This window comes from Myotis myotis, unplaced genomic scaffold (genome assembly GCF_014108235.1).
Source record: "Myotis myotis isolate mMyoMyo1 unplaced genomic scaffold, mMyoMyo1.p scaffold_m19_p_2, whole genome shotgun sequence".
Taxonomy (NCBI): Eukaryota; Metazoa; Chordata; class Mammalia; order Chiroptera; family Vespertilionidae; genus Myotis; species Myotis myotis.
Window position 1 is genome coordinate 62,160,785 of NW_023416324.1, and position 19,388 is coordinate 62,180,172.

Genomic DNA, 19,388 nt, shown 5'->3' on the forward strand with positions numbered 1-19,388 from the left:
TGCCAATAAAGTGATTTGCTATTTGTTTCATTAGCATTTTATATTTCTCATCAACAAATATGTATTTCCTGTGTGCTAAGCATCATACTGGGTATAACTATTTCTGAACATAAAATATATGAAAGTTGCAAATTTTTATATATCACTGTCATTACAATGACTCCTAAGACCCCAGAATTAGTTATTTGTAAATCTGAAAAAACAATTTTAAATCTTAACCAGCCAGGTAGAAGTTTTTATATAAATCAATTTTTTTTTTTTTGTAGATAATTTTATTTTCGCCAAACTGATAACATATGCCAGGGACCAAGATTGTCAAAACTTCTGAAAATAAACATTTTATCAACAGTCCACTCCACTTTTACATCTAGCCTGAGAAAACACTGCATTTAGAAAATGACTAGAATAACCTATTTCATAATCCTTATCTACATGGCCCAAACCTTTATAAGTACTTTGTCTACTAGATAACAAAACATGTTTTTGTGGACCGAAAACCTTACACTGCTTTGCAGGTCAAAATTTTGTTGAAAAAGCAAAACAAAACAATAACATATCAATTCCGTAGTACTTCACATAGGAAATAATGCCAAGACTAACTGGAATGGAAGCCTAGCCAGATCCCTGTTATAGAAGTCCCGGAGCAGGACAATCAGTCCACGTTTTATTAACAATGTCTGAAGGGCATTTATCATTGTTCTTACAACTTCTGTTTCTATAGCTAGTCTTCCACTCAACTCCCAGATTCTCAGTGGCAGGGAGTGTGCTTAGCTGTCTGCCGATCCCCACAGACTGGGATGTAGAAATAGGTCCTGACATCAGCAGGTACTTCATAAACGCTTATCATGAGATTGACAAAAACATTTAAGACAAACACCTGGAAAAGTGTATATACTAGGCTTCCATGACCCATCCTCATTTTAAATCCAATCTAGAAAAAAAGAGTATGATTTACATTGAGCAACATAGATTTTTCAACGGGGCACTCACACAAGGGGCCAGCTAACTCACGGGGCTTGGGGAGTCCACGCTGCAAAACCTCTCCTGCTCCACCCACCAGGCGAGGCCGTGACTGGATTCCAGGGCTCTTCTCACCATGCACCATGGAATACAGTTCCCGACAAAAACCAAGCTTACCAACAAGTCCAATAAGTAGGCAACATGGAACTCTAAGTAACTATAGTATTTTAGCAGTATTACAAGGAAAATAATTTGCTATGTACTGTTCTATGAATGTAAACATTTAATACATTGCTTCTACAAGAAAATATATATTTATTAAATTTTAATCTTGAGTTTTCTGGCATGGTTCTTCCGTTAAATTTCTCATCATAAATTGAAGATACAAAAATTTAAGAGTAGGAAATAAAGTTTTTCTCTTAAATTTTCTTTGCCACTTTTATGCTTTAAGAATTCAAAATGGATATGCCATGTAAAAAACTTCAGGCGCAAAATATTCCAGGTTTACATATTGGTAAACAAGAAAACATTTCATGCTGAAGTATACTGTAGAACCATTGTCCAATCATGGTGAATCTCAGACTGCATGCAGCTGTATTATTACTATACTAGGGGCCCGGTGCACGAAATTCATGCACTGCGCGGGGGTGGGGGGGGTGGGGGGGAGTGTCCCTCAGCCCAGCCTGCCCCCTCTCATATACTGGGATCCCTCAGGCGTTGACCCCCATCACCCTCCAATCGCAGGATCGGCCCCTTGCCCAGGCCTGACGCCTCTGTCAGAGGCGTCAGGCCTGGGCAGGGGACCCTCATTTCCCCCCCATCACTGGTTCTGCCCCCAGCCCAGGCCTGATGCCTCTGGCCCAGGCGTCAGGCCTAGGCAGGGGACCCCCAGACCCCTCCGATTGCTGGCTCTGCCCCTTGCCCAGGCCTGATGCCTCGGCCAGAGGCGTAGACCCCCATCACCCTCCGATCGCCTGATCGGCCCCTTGCCCAGGCCTGACGCCTCTGCCAGAGGTGTCAGGCTTGGACAGGGGACCCCCATCTCCCTCTGATCGCTTGCTCCACCCGCCGCCCAAGCCTGATGCCTCTGACCCAGGCTTCAGGCCTGGGCAAGGGGACCATCATATCCCCCCAATCCCCGGCTCTGCCCCCCACCCAGGCCTGATGCCTCTGGCCCAGGCCTGATGCCTCATCACCCTCCGATCACCAATCACCAGATCGGCCCCTTGACCAGGCCTGAGGCCTCTGGCCGAGGCATTAGGCCTGGGCAGGGGACCCCCAGCTCCCCGCGGTTGCAGGCTCTGCCCCTGCTCAGGCCTAATGCCTCTGGCCTAGGTGTCTGGCCCGGGCAGCGGGGACCCGCAGCTGCAGTGGCCCCGCGATCGTGGGCTCCACTTTAGGCCCAGGCAAGGGACCCCTAGCTCCCAGGACTGCCAGCTTCGACCGTGCCCAGCTCCCATCGCTGGCTCCACCCCTACTTCCTGCTATCACTGGCCAGGGCGGCAAAGGCGCCTGATTCTCCGATCATGGCTGAGGGGCAGGGCAAAGGCGGCCCCAGGGCCGCCTTTGCCCTGCCCCCCAGCTCTTAGCTCCCCGCTGGGTTTCCGATCACTGTCAGTGGCAGGGGGCTTCTTCCTGCTTTCCCTTTCGCCTCCCTGCATTGTGCCTACATATGCAAATTAGCTGCCATCTTAGTTGGCAGTTAATTTGCATATAGCCCTGATTAGCCAATGAAAAGGGTAGCGCCGTACGCCAATTACCATTTTTCTCTTTTATTAGTGTAGATTGCAAATACTTAGAAAAGGAAAGAAAATAAAATCCTAGGAGTTTTATGTGTGGAGTCAGTTTTCCAATATGGCAGCCACTTCCACATCCTGTGAAGTTTAGTGTGATTGGGAATCATTCTGGAGTTGGCATGTGGAGTACAGCAAAATTAACACTATTAAGTAAAACACAACTTCTAGCAGATCTATGCTTTTATCCAAGTACAGTGAACCTGGCTTTCATTATACCGTTTCTTGCATACCTTAGTTTTTAAGGTCTTTTTAAAAATATATATATTTTATTGGTTTTTTACAGAGAGGAAGGGAAAGGGATAGAGAGTTAGAAACATCAATGAGAGAGAAGCATCAACCAGCTGCCTCCTGCACACTCCCTACTGGGGATGTGCCTCCAACCAAAGTATATGCCCTTGACCGGAATTGAACCTGGGACACCCCCCCCCCGCCCCCATCCCCAGGCCGATGCTCTATCCAGTGAGCCAAACCGTCCAGGGCTAAGGTAAGTCTTAAGGAATTTTTTTCCCCAATATGAGAATTCAACCAATTTTGAAATGGAAACAAAATAAAACAGATGCTGCTTTGTAGCAATCCATTGTCATGGAATGCAATACTCCCTGAAGTAAGAGATTTACTATAAAAATTAGAATGTTTATTTCTGGCAAAGTATAACATGGAAACCCTTGGGGTGGGAAGGAATTCTTGACAAATACATCATTGACTAAAAATTTGATTGCTTTTCTTTGATGTCATTATTGCTCAATAGCAAAAGAACTATATCCCAATCATTTTTTCCTTTGGAATATGGTACTGTTTCTGAAATGTATCATTTTTTAGTGTTTTAAATGGTAAAGAAATGACCATGCGTCAAACTAAAGGGAGTGAGTGACTAATTTACTTTTGTTCAAGAGCTAGATTTTTTAAAGAATAGTTTATTGACTTTTAGAGAGAAGGAAGAGTAAGAAACATTGATGACAAAGAACCATCTACCATCTGCCTCTTGCACACCCCCTACTGGGCATGGAGCCCACAACTTGGGCATATGCCCTGACCAGGGATAGAACTGGCATGGAAGACGCCCAACCAACTGAGCCACACCAGCCAGGGCAAGAGCTAGATTTTTTGAGACTGTAAGTATGTGGTTACTTTCTCATAAGTAGATATATAAATCTTGTAAGATACTCGATGTTATTCTATTAACCCAGAAAAAAATGGCTGCTATGACACAATTCCAAAGAGTTGTGAATATATATAATATATAGTGAATGAATGACAAAAATATTTTGTGTTTTAAACATGACAAATTTAAATGGAACAGCCATACAGGGTGAGTACATGTAAGTGTTTGAACTGCTAGAAATGGGCCTAAACTACAATATCTAGCAAGGATGGGATCTGTGCAGGCTTCTATGTACAGACAAATAAGGTTAGGCACTTAAACTTTTGATGAGAATCCTGGAAAGAGCCTAGGTCTGCATGTATTATTATTACTACTATCAATAATATATATGAAGAAACATGCAATCAGTTCTGAAAATGACATGACACTAGTTTGTCCAGAAAACATCTGGATTATAAAATTTGATGTTTGTACATTGTCAGAATTCCTTAACATTAGTGGCATCATTGAAAAATTATTGACAACCATACACAGCCTTAGCTGGTACAGCTGGTGTAGCACTGGTACCCATCTAGTAAAGAAAATATCAGCATCCAAGCATCTTAAATATCTTAACATCTTCTATTATCCAAATATCTGGAGCCAATAGTCTTAAATTGCTTTATTCAAAGGTACTTTTGTTGTCTTGCCTCTATTACTCTATAACAGCCGTGGGCAAACTACGGCCCTTTGAAATGAATAAAACTAAAAAAAAAAAAAAAAAAAAAAAGACCGTACCCTTTTATGTAATGATGCTTACTTTGAATTTATATTAGTTCACACAAACACTCCATCCATGCTTTTGTTCCGGCCCTCCGGTCCAGTTTAAGAACCCATTGTGGCCCTCGAGTCAAAAAGTTTGCCCACCCCTGCTCTATAATCAATACTTCTTTGAAAAATTATATCCTACATATATTTTTTTAAAAATCAAATGCTGTAGAAGTCTCAAAAATGTATGTAATGTTAATTATCTAAAGAACGAGCTTCATGGGATACCTTTTAAGTATTTATTGCTCTAATGAGTTCAAAAAATTCTTAAGCGTAATGTGGCAATGGCTCTAATACACTTGTAAACAAAACCCCACTAATAAAAATTTTATTGGCATGAAATACTATAATTATGGGTGTGTAAAACTTTTTGATCTTAAAGCCTCTTAACATAATCATGTATATCTATGTACAAAACATACATAAATTTCACTTTATTTAAAACATGAAAGAGCAAATTTCAAATCACACTAAACATAATAAATATAGAACTTGCTTTGTTAAAAATCTACAGTATACATTCAAGTAAAGGCTAAACTCTCAATGCCAACTATATATGGGACAAAATTAAACATTTACAACAGTCCATTTACTAAAAGTGCTATTTTTAATATCTATAAGAGGAAACTCACTCTAGTGCTTTTGTTTCCATCCAAACAGCTATACATTCCTTTATTCACAGAACCAGATGCTTCTGTTACTAAAAATACATATCCAAACCTTTATATCCTTTTAAATAGAGTTAACATTTTAGTTCTTTGGGGGAAAAACAGGAAGTCCAAACAAACAACTCAGACCACCTTAAATTATTAGAGATGACCGACTTTATGACACACCCTGTTTCAATTTAGATGTGCAATTTGATGTACATATTAATGAAAAAAGTCCCAGTCCACATGACTAAGGCAAGCCATCTTTTTCTACATGAGAATTTGTGGAGGTCCAGGAGCACTCACTACAGCAACCTTCCTGTGATCCAGGTCTCGATGCCACGCTCCATTTCTGATTTGCACATTCTCCTCCAACCTGATTTGGTCTAGTCTCTTCTGGAGTCATATTCAGCACATTGATTGAACTGTAGGGGGAAAGAAACGTAGATCTTAATAATCATCTCCTCCTATGTTTTTGATATGCTTTAATGTCTAAAGGCTGACTGATTCCTTGTCCCATGGAGTAAATTTTGAGGACATACTGATCAAGAACAAAGAAGTCTTCCAAAATGGCCTAATTACTCACTTTTATCCAATCCTCTATTTATTTTATTTATCTCTTTAATCTAACTCTAAAGCACACTGCCCAACTAAAGCCCAAGGTAGACAGAGAACATGTGGGTTTTGAAAGCCAGTGTCTCCCATATCCCCATCTTTCTGCCACTATTTTCTAATCTCTCTGTGGTTTCTTTCAGTACTTGCCCATTTGTTCAAGCACGGTTTCAACTACCCATTCATTCACCCACACAGATCCTTAACAAGTACCTACACAGGTGTTAGGAGTCCAGTCCATACCCGAGCTGGACCACTTTGGCAAGTTAAACCTCCCTGTTCTTCAGCTTCCTCTGTCGTACAACAGACATAATAACAAAACCTTTCTCATAGGATTGGGGTAAGAACTAAATGAGTTAGCATGCACTAAGCACGTAACAAACAGTACTCAATTAACTGTCAGGCAGCAACAACCTTAGTGTCTGAACACAGACACAGCTTCCACCTTCAGCAATACAACCTGAAAGACATACTCTGCAACCAGCCTCAAAACAAACACATCTAGTTAACTGATCACTTTCAAAGCTACGGGGTTGAACCAAAGAACAGTACATTTTTATCAGGTGAGCATCTTATGTAATTTTGTTTCTAACTCTCTACCCCTCTCTCTTCCTCTCTGTAAAAATCAATAAAATATATTAAACAAAAAAAAGTAACTTGCATATACTTCAGCCCTCAGAATCCCTGCCATCTCAGATAAGGTCAATGATCAACTGAAATCTCCAACTTAATACAGAGCTACTTTGCATGGAACCCAGGCACAGCCTTTATGTAAAATTCCATCCTGCAATGAAGGAGCAATGAGGATGCTGCAAATACTTCTAATTACTTTGCTGTAACCTTATTTATTACAAAACCCAGATCCAAGGTGCTTCAGGAGCAAAAACACAAATTTACCACCTAATATAAAACTTCAAGAACTACATCAAGCTGCAACTGATAGCCATTTACACAACTCTCTCCTATGTTTTTCCTCCGAGGCCAGTAACTATGAATAGCTTAATGAAATTTAAGTTCAAAATTCTGTTTCTATGTGATTGATGTCATACAGTGTAAAACCTTGGAGTACAAGAAACAGAAAAGTCTTTTTATAATCTTTTTATGTTTACATTTATTATTTTTATGGCCTGTTACTAAAGGTTTACAATGGACCAAGTACTGTTTTAAGTGCTTTTAACAAATATTGACACTTAACTTCACAACACCCTATGACAGTGATGGCGAACCTTTTGAGCTCGGTGTGTCAGCATTTTGAAAAACCCTAACTTAACTCTGGTGCCGTGTCACATATAGAAATTTTTTGATATTTGCAACCATAGTAAAACAAAGATTTATATTTTTGATATTTATTTTATATATTTAAATGCCATTTAACAAAGAAAAATCAACCAAAAAAATGAGTTCGTGTGTCACCTCTGACACGCATGTCATAGGTTCACCATCACTGCCCTATGATGTAGGTACTAAATATTGGACTTTTATTAAACATAAAACAATGTCTTCAAGAAATATTTTTGTCAAATATTTCACAACTAAAAAAAGTTATATAAAAAGGTAAAAATTTAAAATATGTAAAAATAATTGGGGCAACTATCCTATGTTCTCTTTTAGATACAAAAGGTATTATTTGTGAGTGGTAACTAGAATTTATGTCTAAATTTATATATATAGTTCTGATTGGTCAAATCTCAATGTTTCTATAACATTCTATGTAAGAAAATACTCTGAGCTTACATTACTTTTATTATAAATTAAATAAACATTCACTGCCCATATCCAACCCATCACTCAATCTTTTGGCTCTAACTGCAAAATATATCCTAAATCCAAACATTTCAGCCTTCATGTTCTGACACTCATCCACATTACCATCATCTCCCACCTCTGCTCCACTAATGCCTCCTGACCGAGTCTCCCAGCTTATATCACACTGGCTCCAAGAATGTTTCCTACATGATATGGAGTAATATTCTTAAAACTTAAGTTTTTTTTCCACTCTCCTGCTTAAAAGTCTCTAATGCTTTTGCATTGCCCTTAGACTATCTGACCTACAAATACAGACTAAACGATTTTTTAATATTCTTTTTTATTGATTTCAGAGAGGAAGGGAGAGAGGGAAAGAGAGAAACATCAATGATGAGAGAGAATTATTGATCAGGTGCCTCCTGCACGCTCCAAACTGGTGATCAAGTCCGAAACTCAGGCATATGCCCTGCCCGAAAGGGCGCAGGCCAGGCTGAAGGTCTCCCCACCCCCCACTAAATGCACAAATGCACCGGGCCTCTAGTTTATATATATATTTGAACTTATACATAGTAACATTTTAATCCCAATCTACTCACCCAGGGCCTTAAAGGGTTTGACCCCTCCCCTCCACCTCCTGGTCTTGTTTGCTAACTACACTCACATCCACAAACACACTAGTGTCCTCACCTCAGGGTCGCTACACTTGCCGGGAGGGCCCTCAGCTCTTCTTTGCCCCAATATTTACTTGGAGTCCTAATCCTTTCAAAAGTCAACTTTAAGTTAGAGTGTTTTGTCCTTTTAAATGCTTCATTTTTTTGTTTTGAAATTCATCTATTTAACATTCTTGTTTCAAGGGCTACTGCCTTCTTCAGCACTTCGCTCCATGCAAACCTCTCACTACCACAGGCCAGTGTGCTGTGAGGCTGCGGGCTTCCTAAGGCGCCTGCCAGTCTGGCAGGCCCTGGGCACTGGCTCCTCCTTCCAGAGGACAGCGATCGCGGGCACACTTTCCCACACAGCCCGCAGCTCCTGTCTGCTCCTCTGCAGCAGTAGTAATGGTCTAGCTGCTTAGTTGAAAGCTAATCTTGGAACAGGTTGCGAGCTAAAGAATTGGTATTATAGCTCAGAAAATGAATTTAACAACCTTAGACAGAGGGCTATCCCAAAATGCAGCAGTTAATAGCAATATGTGGGTTTCCTGGGACGGGGACAGCTGTTCGACCCCATCATCCTGGGTACTGATCCTCTTTACCAGGCAGGATGAGGATGAGCAGTGCTCTGCCCTTCAACACCAATGGAACGGGCATAGAAAAGGAACTCTAAATATGTGCTCTACAAAAACTATCCAACAATATCCTTCTAGTTAATAAAATTAAGTACTTAAAATATTGTCATTCCTGTACTTAAATTGTATTTAAATTTTAAATTGTATTTTAGATGTGAAATAAAAAGAATCACATTACATCATTTAGCTCCCAGAAGTCAGGGACTGTATATGCCTTGTTCACAACTGTATTCCTGCTGCCTAATAGTTGCCTATAGATAATGGATACTCAATAAATATTTGCATAATGAATGAATCCATCTACTGAATTCCTCTCCAAAGCCTCTACTATTGCTAATACTACAAACATGCCAACTTTTCCTCAGCAATGCAACTCTAGCGATGTTATGTATATGTGAGGAGATGACCTATAGACCAATACCTATGTTCAGATACACAGGAACGCGTCTGGCAAAAGTCTGTAGTTGAAGGAGAAGCAGGAAGAGATTTTGTGAGTTTAGAGGTACAAACTGGAGACCCATTAGACACCCTGTAGGGCTTCTGTCGTGGTCTTGAGTGCACTGTAAGATTGTCCCGGTCAGAACCTGTGGGGCAAAAAAAGGCAATATAGTGAAGGTGGTTAACTGTGATGAATTATTTGTAGTTCTGAGTAAGGTGTGAGACAGAATGAGAGTCTAGCTCATCCCGTAATCTTTGTCACAAACATTTAAAAGGATTGTTTTAAAAATATTTGTTTGTAGTAAATTTTCAAAAACTTGACATTATTATACACAAAAGTTGTCTTTGGAATGCATAGCCCTCCTGTCATTCCCATTTGACTCAGTAAATAAAATATTAAAGTTGATTTCTTAGTTTTAGTTAGGAAGCTCTTACTGGTGCTCTCCAAAGTTTTATATTAATAATTTACAGTACTTTTTACATGCATTTTCAGATTAAAGAGCTTATGAAATACTCACTTCCTGAGAAGGCACTGAAAAGTCTCACATTTTCTGAATTCTGGTGGTCAAAAGTAGTCATATTTAAGAACTGTTGCTTTAACCAGCTGGCTCTTTCTTCTTCAAATGCCTTTCTCTGTCATAATAAGCAAACCAAAGAAATATGATCAGTATCCCAATGCTCATGTAGTTGCCATTTCACATGATTTCTCTAGCTATCTGTATTTGCCTTCTGGCTGCCATATATATAATTAAGTCAAATGAATTAAGAAAACATTTCACTTAAGAAAATTGTTTTAAAAATAAAAAGCCATCCCTTTCATCCAATAAACCAACTAATCACTATTTTTTCACATCAATTTTGGATAAGTTCAAGTAGACAATGCAAAAATAGCATATTCGCATAACTTTTAAACATGCAGAATATGAGCATAACTTTTGAATCTATAGAACATTATAAATATAAAATCAAAAACACCAGAAAAATACCCATTGTAAATTAATCACATGAGAAAAAGAGATAAGGCTTTCTCAAGCATTGCTGTCATCCTCCAACCATCTACCAGCATGAGCAGCACCACTAAACCACAAGGGGGCGCATGTCAAACCTCCCCCTTCTGCACAGCTGCCGAATCCTAAACTACATTCTCCCGCCCACTCAGGTTTCTGGTCCTTCCTTCCTTCCTATCCTTCACTGGCTCTGCCATCCTCCAGTGACCCGAGGCAAAGGGATTCCCAAGCAGAGAACTGGGAGTGGCATACAAAGCAGCAAGAGCATCTCAGGGCGGGGGGGGGGGGGGGGGGGGGGATATGGGCTCAGAAACAGAGGTGATCCTATAAAACAGAGAAAATGCTAGTGCCAATTGTTCTTGTTTCCTGAGAAGGATAGCTATGGATGAAATTGACTTTCACAATTTGCAAATTGCTATTTAAAATGACCAACATTATGTAGTTTTTCACTCATAAATATTAATACAGAATAATGCATCACTAAACATTTGAAGAAAACTAATAGCATAAGAGAAAAAAGGCCAAGAGAAATGATCATGGGTAACATATAGTTCAAGACAGAAAAAAATATTTTTTAAAAACCGTAATACAGATTTTAAATATAATATTACCAAAACTGTACTAACATAGTATAATATTATAAAAATTGTAGGAAATATCGAAAATCTATAAATAACAGGATTACTTCTATTATATTTAAAATCTTTTTTCTTGAAATATTAATGTTTATTACATGTAATATTATTATATTTGAAATCGATTTTCTTGAAAAATTATGTGCAATGTATCAAAACTGTTAGATACAAAAAAATCCATAATACAAATTATCGAACAGATTTATGAACACCTATAAAATAATACAATGCTATACAAAGAAAACAAAAAAAATAAAGAGGTTAAACACTTAAATGATAAACTCTGAAATAAAAACTCGGGATGAAGAGAATAATAAAACTGACCTTGCTGAAGACCAGGTTGCTGATGCACAAGATAAACGGAGAGAATATCCCCAAATTCAGAACATAAAGTCAATCTACAGACAGACTCAGAAGGCTAACCATCTGTCTAGGAAAAGTTCCAGGATTTGAGAGAAGTCCAAAGAGGTAAAAATACAGAATAGAAGAAAATTTCCCTAAACTAAGGAAATATAGTATATCTTCAGGCAAAAAGAGCCATGGGGCCCAGCTGGCATGGCTCATGGTTGAGCATTGACCTATGAACCAGGAGGTCACAGTTCTCTCTCATCATTGATGTTTCTATCTCTCTCCCTCCCTCCCTCCTTCCCCGTCCTCTCTGAAATCAATAAAAATATATATTTTTAAAAAAAGGAGCCACGGAGATAGGTTCTGGTAAAATTTCTGAACTTTAAGAATATAAAATTCCAAAAGCTTCCAGAGAGGGGGAAGAAACAAAACAGAGGGTATTTACAGAGTAACGTAGGCTACCTTATAATCAGGTTTCTCGTTAGCAAAAACCACATACCAGAAGAAATGGAGCTCTAGTCCAGGGGTGGGCAACCTGTTTGTGAGTGTGTGCCAAAACCAGCAAAATCTCTGACTCAAAATTCTTCTGCGTGCCAACCCTAATTTTTTGAGAACATGTTACGCCTACTTGATATCTCTTAAGATGTACGTATGTGAAGAACCTTGAAGAAATAATTCATTCGAGCGACAAAAACACAGTATATGATGATGAAAAATACATTTATTTTTTAATGTATGCATGTACACTGATAGTCTGACAGAAAACTTTATGATTTTGTTTGATATTATCAGTGGGACTTGTGCTGCTGCATCACTGATGACAGAGATTTTACATCAGGTTTATATTTCGTGACCTTCAGAGATATGCACGAGCTACTACTTTCATCCGTCAGGCTACTCCTACCACGAGACTTAACAAAATTCATCACTGAGAACAAAGATTCACAAGCGTATGTGGATGAAAACATGGAGAGTAACACTGCTGCAAAGTTTTTTAAACAGAAAACATTTTCTGGAATGGCATTCCAAGTCCTCAATAGTTCGTTTTCGACACTATTGAAATTGTTCTTCCCCTCTCTTGTCAATCCATGTCTATGGTCTTTAAGATAACTTGTTATGTAAAATTATTTATTTATCTAAGATGCACCTACACTGAATTTATCCGAAAAATAAAAAAGTCGATATTAAGAAAAAAACTGTAAATGGAAGATTATAAAAGAGGGTTTCATGTGCCAGCAAGTTACTGGCGTGCCATGTTTGGCACACGTGCCAGGGGTTGCCCACCCCTGCTCTAGTTGGTTTGGCTCAGTGGCTAGAACACTGGCCTGCGGACCAAAGGGTCCCGGGTTCAATTCCGGTCAAGGGCACATACCTTGTTTGCAGGCTCCTCCCCGGTCCAGGCCCTGGTCAGGCTCGTGCAGGAGGCAACCAATCAATGTGTCTCTCTCACATCGATGTTTCTCTCTGTCTTTCCCTCTCTCTTTCACTCTCCTTAAAAATCACTGGAAAAATATCCTTGGGTGAGGATTAACAGAGAGAGAGAGAGAGAGAGAGAGAGAGAGAGAGAGAGAGAGAGAGAGAGAGAAGAAGAAGAAGAGAGGAGGAGGAGGAGGAGGAGGAGGAGGAGGAGGGAAGAAGAAGAGGAGGAGGAGGAGGAGGAGGAGGAGGAGGAGGAGGAGGAGGAGGAGGAGGAGGAGGAGGAGGAGGAGGAGGAGGAGGAGGAAAGGAATTACTTTTTCAAAGTTTCAAGGGAAAAAGTTAGAACCTAAATTCTATATCCAGCCAAACCAATCAAGTATGAATACACTTCTGTATATTCCCTATTTCAAAACAGTTTTCACTCACACACTACTTATGAGAAAATGAATAAGGTAATACAGATTACTGAAAAAGGAACCATGAGAAAGATGGTAACCTGAGATAGAAGAAACATGATGGCTGAATTTGAGTCAGGAAATCATAGAGGAGGCTACAAAGACAGTCAAAGCATTTATTCCACAGTGATGCACAGAAGATTCTCTTCCAGGTGGCAGTCTTAGTAACACAGAAGTTTTTCTATGTGTCCAAATATATTACTTGGTTATAAATGAATAATATTTAACAATCATGCTGTTATCAATGTTTTTTCCTGGTTTTCAATTTTTAAGTCTCAATCTTACACAAAGTACTTCACTTGGATTATATTACAGGACAGAATATGAATGTGATATCACTTCACAGTGAAAAACAATTATCACATCAGAAATGGAGGGGCAAGCGCAATGGAGTAAGTAACTAGGAGGATGCCTTCTTTCCTTGCAAGGATAAGCTAATACTGTCTGAAGTTGAGCAAACATGAAGTAAATGCATTAAACAGTTTACTCAAAGTAAAAAGGCTAATCAGAAAAAGCAATTTTTTAAAAAGTGGTGTAAAAAGTAACGATATTATAAAGAAACCAGATATAAGGAACAGTATAGATGGTAGTCAAGATAAGGACTTTAAATGCCTACTCTTTCATAGTGGGGAATCTAGACTGGTATCAAGAAAAAAAAGTTGAAATATATTAAAGTTAAAATAGTATAATACTTCCCAGAAGAATGACAAATAGAAACTTGTAACAGTGGTTACCTCTGAGGAATTAAACTGGCAATGAGAAAGGAGGGTATTTTCTCACTTTTTAGCTTTTTGTATGGGTTGATTTTATTTTTTAAACCAGGTCCTGACATTACTTCTATAATTGTTGAAAGGGAAATCTGTAGGCAATACACTGCTGAGTAAAAAAAAACAAGCTGAGGACATGCATACATAACAGTCCTAACCGCTAACAGGGAGGCCCATATCCCTGGACGAGGGCCCAAAAGGAAAAAGAACTTCACTTTTTACCACACTTCCTTTTATAAAAACAAAACAACAAACATACTCTTGTTTGCACTGTCTTCTGACACTATCTATTGACAATGGACAGATGACATATGCCCAAAAGAGATCTCTCTTGTGAAGCTAAACACTTAATAGTAGAAAGCTAATCCAAAAGGGATAATGAATGCTTAGTTGCTGTGTTGTTGTTTTTTAATTTTTCAATCCTCAAATCTGGTAAAGGCAAAAAGATATCCTTCTATAGTTCACATGCTTAGCATCTCTTTCATTTCAAGTTATTGATGAAATCACTGGTAAAATAGTTTTAAATGGACACAGAACTTAAATGCATTCTACTGAGGCCTCTCTACAATTCTCAAAAGTGCTACAAGGAAAGCCAATTGGTTAAAATACCTCCAATCCTAGGCGAATGGCAGCTTCCGTAAAGCTTCGTCTTTCTTTCTCGAAATTCTTTTTTTGCTCTTTAAATAGGGTCCACTCTTCTTTGAGGCGCTCCTTTTCTTCCAACAAATAACAGTCTCGTAGCAGTGAAGTGGTATCGTCATCACATGCAGTAGCAAGCTGCTGCTATTAGATTTTAAAACAGTAAGTTCCTGAGGGCCCCTGCAACACTCCCCCAAGTTGAAACGAAACAAGGGAGGGCAAGTCAAACTTGAGCGGATGGACAGAAATTAGGAAGAATGAGAACGTCGACTGAGGTGTGCCATTCCCCAAATGCTTCTACTCTAACTGGCCAAGACCAACTAAGCAATAGTATGAAATCTACCTGCAAGGAAGCAGAGACCCTAGGTCGGACAAGTGTCAAATACTACAGATCTTATGAAATAAAGGAACTTAATCTCGTAAGATTCAGTAACATTCTGGTCCTTCTCAAGGAAGAACAGTTTTAAAGAGTAACTCGCATTTACCTGTAAAAGCTGTTGTTGGGTTTTAATCATTTCTTTACACTGCTGAATTTCCAACTCAAGCTTTTCGGTTTCTTCCTCATGGTCTTGTCGTGAAATTACGTCTTCATCGTTAAAACCTTCTAAGTGGACCTTGGAAACTAACATAAAAGTAGTAATTTGACATTAGCTTAACAGTCACCACTTAGCTTACGGTGCCTTTTGGACATACACTTAAAAATCAAGCTCTCGGAACTTTTCTCTTTCGGGAATCCCATAGGCTTTCTGAAAGATTACTATTTTCTTGTGCTCTTTAAAAATTCATAAGCTACTATATATTAAAATTAAATTTATATTATTTTAACACTTGAAAAACTTAAAAAGCAAAGCAACTATAAGGAGTTCATGACAACTATAAACTGGCACCCTTTTGGACTAAAGGATATCCACACAAATAGACCTTCACTGCCAACATTTACTTTGTAATCCATGTTTATTCAAGATTATGTCCTAACTAAAAATGGACAACCTATATTCACAGAGGGAAAAATAACTGACCTGCATAAACTATGTTCTTTTAACACTTCTTCCAAGGCCAACGCAGTGCTACAAATCTCACTCTCTGGTTTAGACTCCGACAAACAGGAAGCCCGAACATACTAACAGACAATGAAGCCTCACCCAAGTCAATACAATCTCTTGTCAACTAACTTTGGTACTTCCATAAGTTTGCTGATCGCTCTTTATTTATTTTAAAAATGTATCTTTATTGTTGAAAACTACAGATGGCCCCTTTACCCGCATAGATCCCCTCAACACCACCTGCTGATGGCTCTTTATTACTGAAGACAAATGGCACTGAGTTTGTTATTTTTGACAATTTAGAATAATTTTTTAATTAAACCACTTACTGAGCAGACAGTTAATTTTCTTGATTTAAAAGCATGTAAACTTTAGAGGGAGAACCAAGATGGCGGCATAGGTTAACACCGGAGTTTGCTGCCTTGAACAACTACTTCAAAATTGAAACTAAAAGACGGAACGGACATCACCCAGAACCACAGGAACGCTGGCTGAGTGGAAGTCCTACAACTAGGAGGAAAGAGAAACGCATACGGACACTCAGAGGAGGCGCAGTGCTGAAGTCAAATTCTGAGGTGCGGAGTGCGCGGAGCGGGCTGGCGGCGGAGGGCGCGGTTGGCGTTTTCAATTGGGAGGGAGTCGCAGACTCTGAGCTCCAGATCCGGGCGAGTCTTTAGGGACCCAGACTCAAACGGGAGAAGCGGGACTGTCTGGCTTCGGTCAGAGCGAGTGCAGCTTTCTCTCCGAGCTTTGCAGCGGGTGCTGGGACTCAGAGAGGCAGAGCCCCTGGGGACAGGACTGAGAGCCGCCATAACTGCTCTCTCCGGCCCACCCTGTTGATCCTGTGCGACCCGCCCTGCCCAAGCCCTGCACAGAGGCATTTGCCGGATAGCCTCAGGCAAAGGCTAGATTAGGACCTCCCTAGAGGACAGAAGTTCTCTCACTGCTGACACAGCTGATTCTCATAGTCACTTGGCCTGGAGGTCAAACCCTCCCTGGTATTAGCTACAACAATCAAGGTTTAACTATAAGACTGCGAACAAAGACCACTAGGGGGTGCACCAAGGAAGCATAACAAAATGAGGAGACAAAGAAACAGGATAAAATTGTCAATGGAAGATATAGAGTTCAGAACCACACTTTTAAGGTCTCTCAAGAACTGTTTAGAAGCCGCTGATAAACTTAATGAGATCTACAAGAAAACTAATGAGACCCTCGATGTTATATTGGGGAACCAACTAGAAATTAAGCATACACGGACTGAAATAACGAATATTATACAGACTCCCGACAGCAGACCAGAGGAGCGCAAGGATCAAGTCAATGATTTGAAATGCGAGGAAGCAAAAAAACACCCAACCGGAAAAGCAAAATGAAAAAAGAATCCAAAAATGCGAGGATAGTGTAAGGAGCCTCTGGGACAGCTTCAAGCGTACCAACATCAGAATTATAGGGGTGCCAGAAGATGAGAGAGAGCAAGATATTGAAAACCTATTTGAAGAAATAATGACAGAAAACTTCCCCCACCTGGTGAAAGAAATGGACTTACAGGTCCAAGAAGCGCGGAGAACCCCAAACAAAAGGAATCCAAAGAGGACCACACCAAGACACATCATAATTAAAATGCCAAGAGCAAAAGATAAAGAGAGAATCTTAAAAACAGCAAGAGAAAGAAACTCAGTTACCTACAAGGGAATACCCATACGACTGTCAGCTGATTTCTCAACAGAAACTTTGCAGGCCAGAAGGGAGTGGCAAGAAATATTCAAAGTGATGAATACCAAGAACCTACAACCAAGATTACTTTATCCAGCAAAGCTATCATTCAGAATTGAAGGTCAGATAAAGAGCTTCACAGATAAGGAAAAGCTAAAGGAGTTCATCACCACCAAACCAGGATTATATGAAATGCTGAAAGGTATCCTTTAAGAAGAGGAAGAGGAAGAAAAATTATGAACAATAAATATGCATCTATCAACAAGTGAATCTAAGAATCAAGTGAATAAATAATCTGATGAACAGAATGAACTGGTGATTATAATAGAATCAGGGACATAGAAAGGGAATGGACTGACTATTCTTGGGGGGGAAAGGGGTGTGGGAGATGCGGGAAGAGACTGGACAAAAATCGTGCACCTATGGATGAGGACAGTGGGTGGGGAGTGAGGGCGGAGGGTGGGGCGGGAACTGGGAGGAGGGGAGTTATGGGGGGGGAAAAAGAGGAACAAATGTAATAATCTAAACAATAAAGATTTAATTAAAAAAAAGCATGTAAACTTTAATATAAAATATTAAAAACATATTAATCCATGTAAATCTATCTATACTATATGTATTGATAGGAAAAGATGTTTAAAATATTCAATATTTGGTTTTTTGTGTGTGTATTTTTAAATAAATATTTTGCAAATGCAGAGATAAAAGTCTAAAAAGATTTGCACCAAACTATTAAGTGTTACATATAGGGAACAGAGACCTGGATATTCTACTTTACAGACTCCCTGACACAAATACATTGAACATCATTTATTTTGAAAATAATTTAAAAGTGGGTTATTAGGATCTGAGATGCACATATCTAGAATAAGCAAAAGGTTCATATTTATACTGTATGATGATTACTACTTCTTGATTTCCAAGATTAGTAAGAGACTGATGACTGTATCCAAGTGAATTCAGAGCACATGAATCATGGCGTCCGCTTTCCAGAGAAAGATGCACTCTGGGCGCCAAGTACATTTTCTCAGTGAGATTCAACCTCACGGCTAGAAGTAGGCAGTCTTGCTTTTTAAACCACCAAACTGGCTTTTATATGAAGGGAAATTAAGTTTACTGAGGGTCACTATTCACTTTGCATGCATTTAGGCAGTAGTTACCTTGGTTATCAAGTTTTTCTACGTGACTTTTCAAAATTCTCCACTGTTTCCTGATGCTGTTTGTAAGCTGCTCTCTCACAGTTTCACAGGAAAGGTCCCATATACTCTCTCTACTCAGTTCCCCAGGATCTTCTTCAACATCAGAGATACCCTACAAGACATAAAAAGACCAGTATCTTAAAATGGCTTTAGGCACATAGGCATTAGTAATCAGACTGTCAACTACTTATCAAAATCATTTCTGTACTGTATCTTAAGCATATATGACCCAGTACTTAACCTAAGTATTTTGAGAAAAAGCGATTAATATTGAAGATAGAAATTCCCCAAATCAGGTCTCTTCAAACCTGAATTCGAGCTGGGTGAGGAAGTTACTATCTGTCTAATGTTTTAGATGCTTTCACATGTTAATTAATCTTCCAAACTCAGGCTTAGAGAAAGAGTAACTTGCCCAATGTCACACAGCCAAGAAGTAGAAGTGAGGTAAAGTTAGATCAACTGGTCTCCAATCTTACGCTGCTTAAACAAACCTGTGAAATAATTTCCAAAGTAAAAGCATCTTTTAGTTCTATTTTTCTCATATAATTTAAAAAAATAAAATTGGAGGTTATTTTTCTTTGTGCATTCTACCAAGACACTAAATCATAGGAAAGTGTAACAAACTTTATTATTGCATATGATCAAATAGAATCAAAGCAGAATAAAGAACATACAGAAACAATATTAAAATGAGTATGTCATAATAATCTGAATCTACATAGAATGGTCCTAACTGAGTGAGAAGAACTGCGTCAATAGTCTGA

At 39.1% G+C, this 19,388-nt stretch overlaps 1 protein-coding gene across 5 annotated transcripts in view; it reads right to left on the reverse strand.

Moving 5' to 3' along the window:
* Positions 1-4,977: 4,977 nt before the first annotated feature.
* Positions 4,978-19,388, reverse strand: part of LOC118676357 (SSX family member 2 interacting protein) — a 59,346-nt gene continuing 44,935 nt past the window's right edge. For 4 of the 5 annotated variants that reach the window (XM_036350161.1, XM_036350157.1, XM_036350158.1 and 1 more), the window contains 6 exons: positions 18,586-18,736; positions 15,152-15,288; positions 14,637-14,810; positions 9,915-10,029; positions 9,380-9,542; positions 4,978-5,740 (listed from right to left, as the gene is read on the reverse strand). In XM_036350161.1, the coding sequence (XP_036206054.1) occupies positions 5,566-5,740; positions 9,380-9,542; positions 9,915-10,029; positions 14,637-14,810; positions 15,152-15,288; positions 18,586-18,736 (915 nt within the window). In that variant the 3' untranslated portion in view covers positions 4,978-5,565. The remainder of the gene's footprint in view (positions 5,741-9,379; positions 9,543-9,914; positions 10,030-14,636; positions 14,811-15,151; positions 15,289-18,585; positions 18,737-19,388) is intronic. The other variant, XM_036350160.1, reaches the window with a different exon arrangement.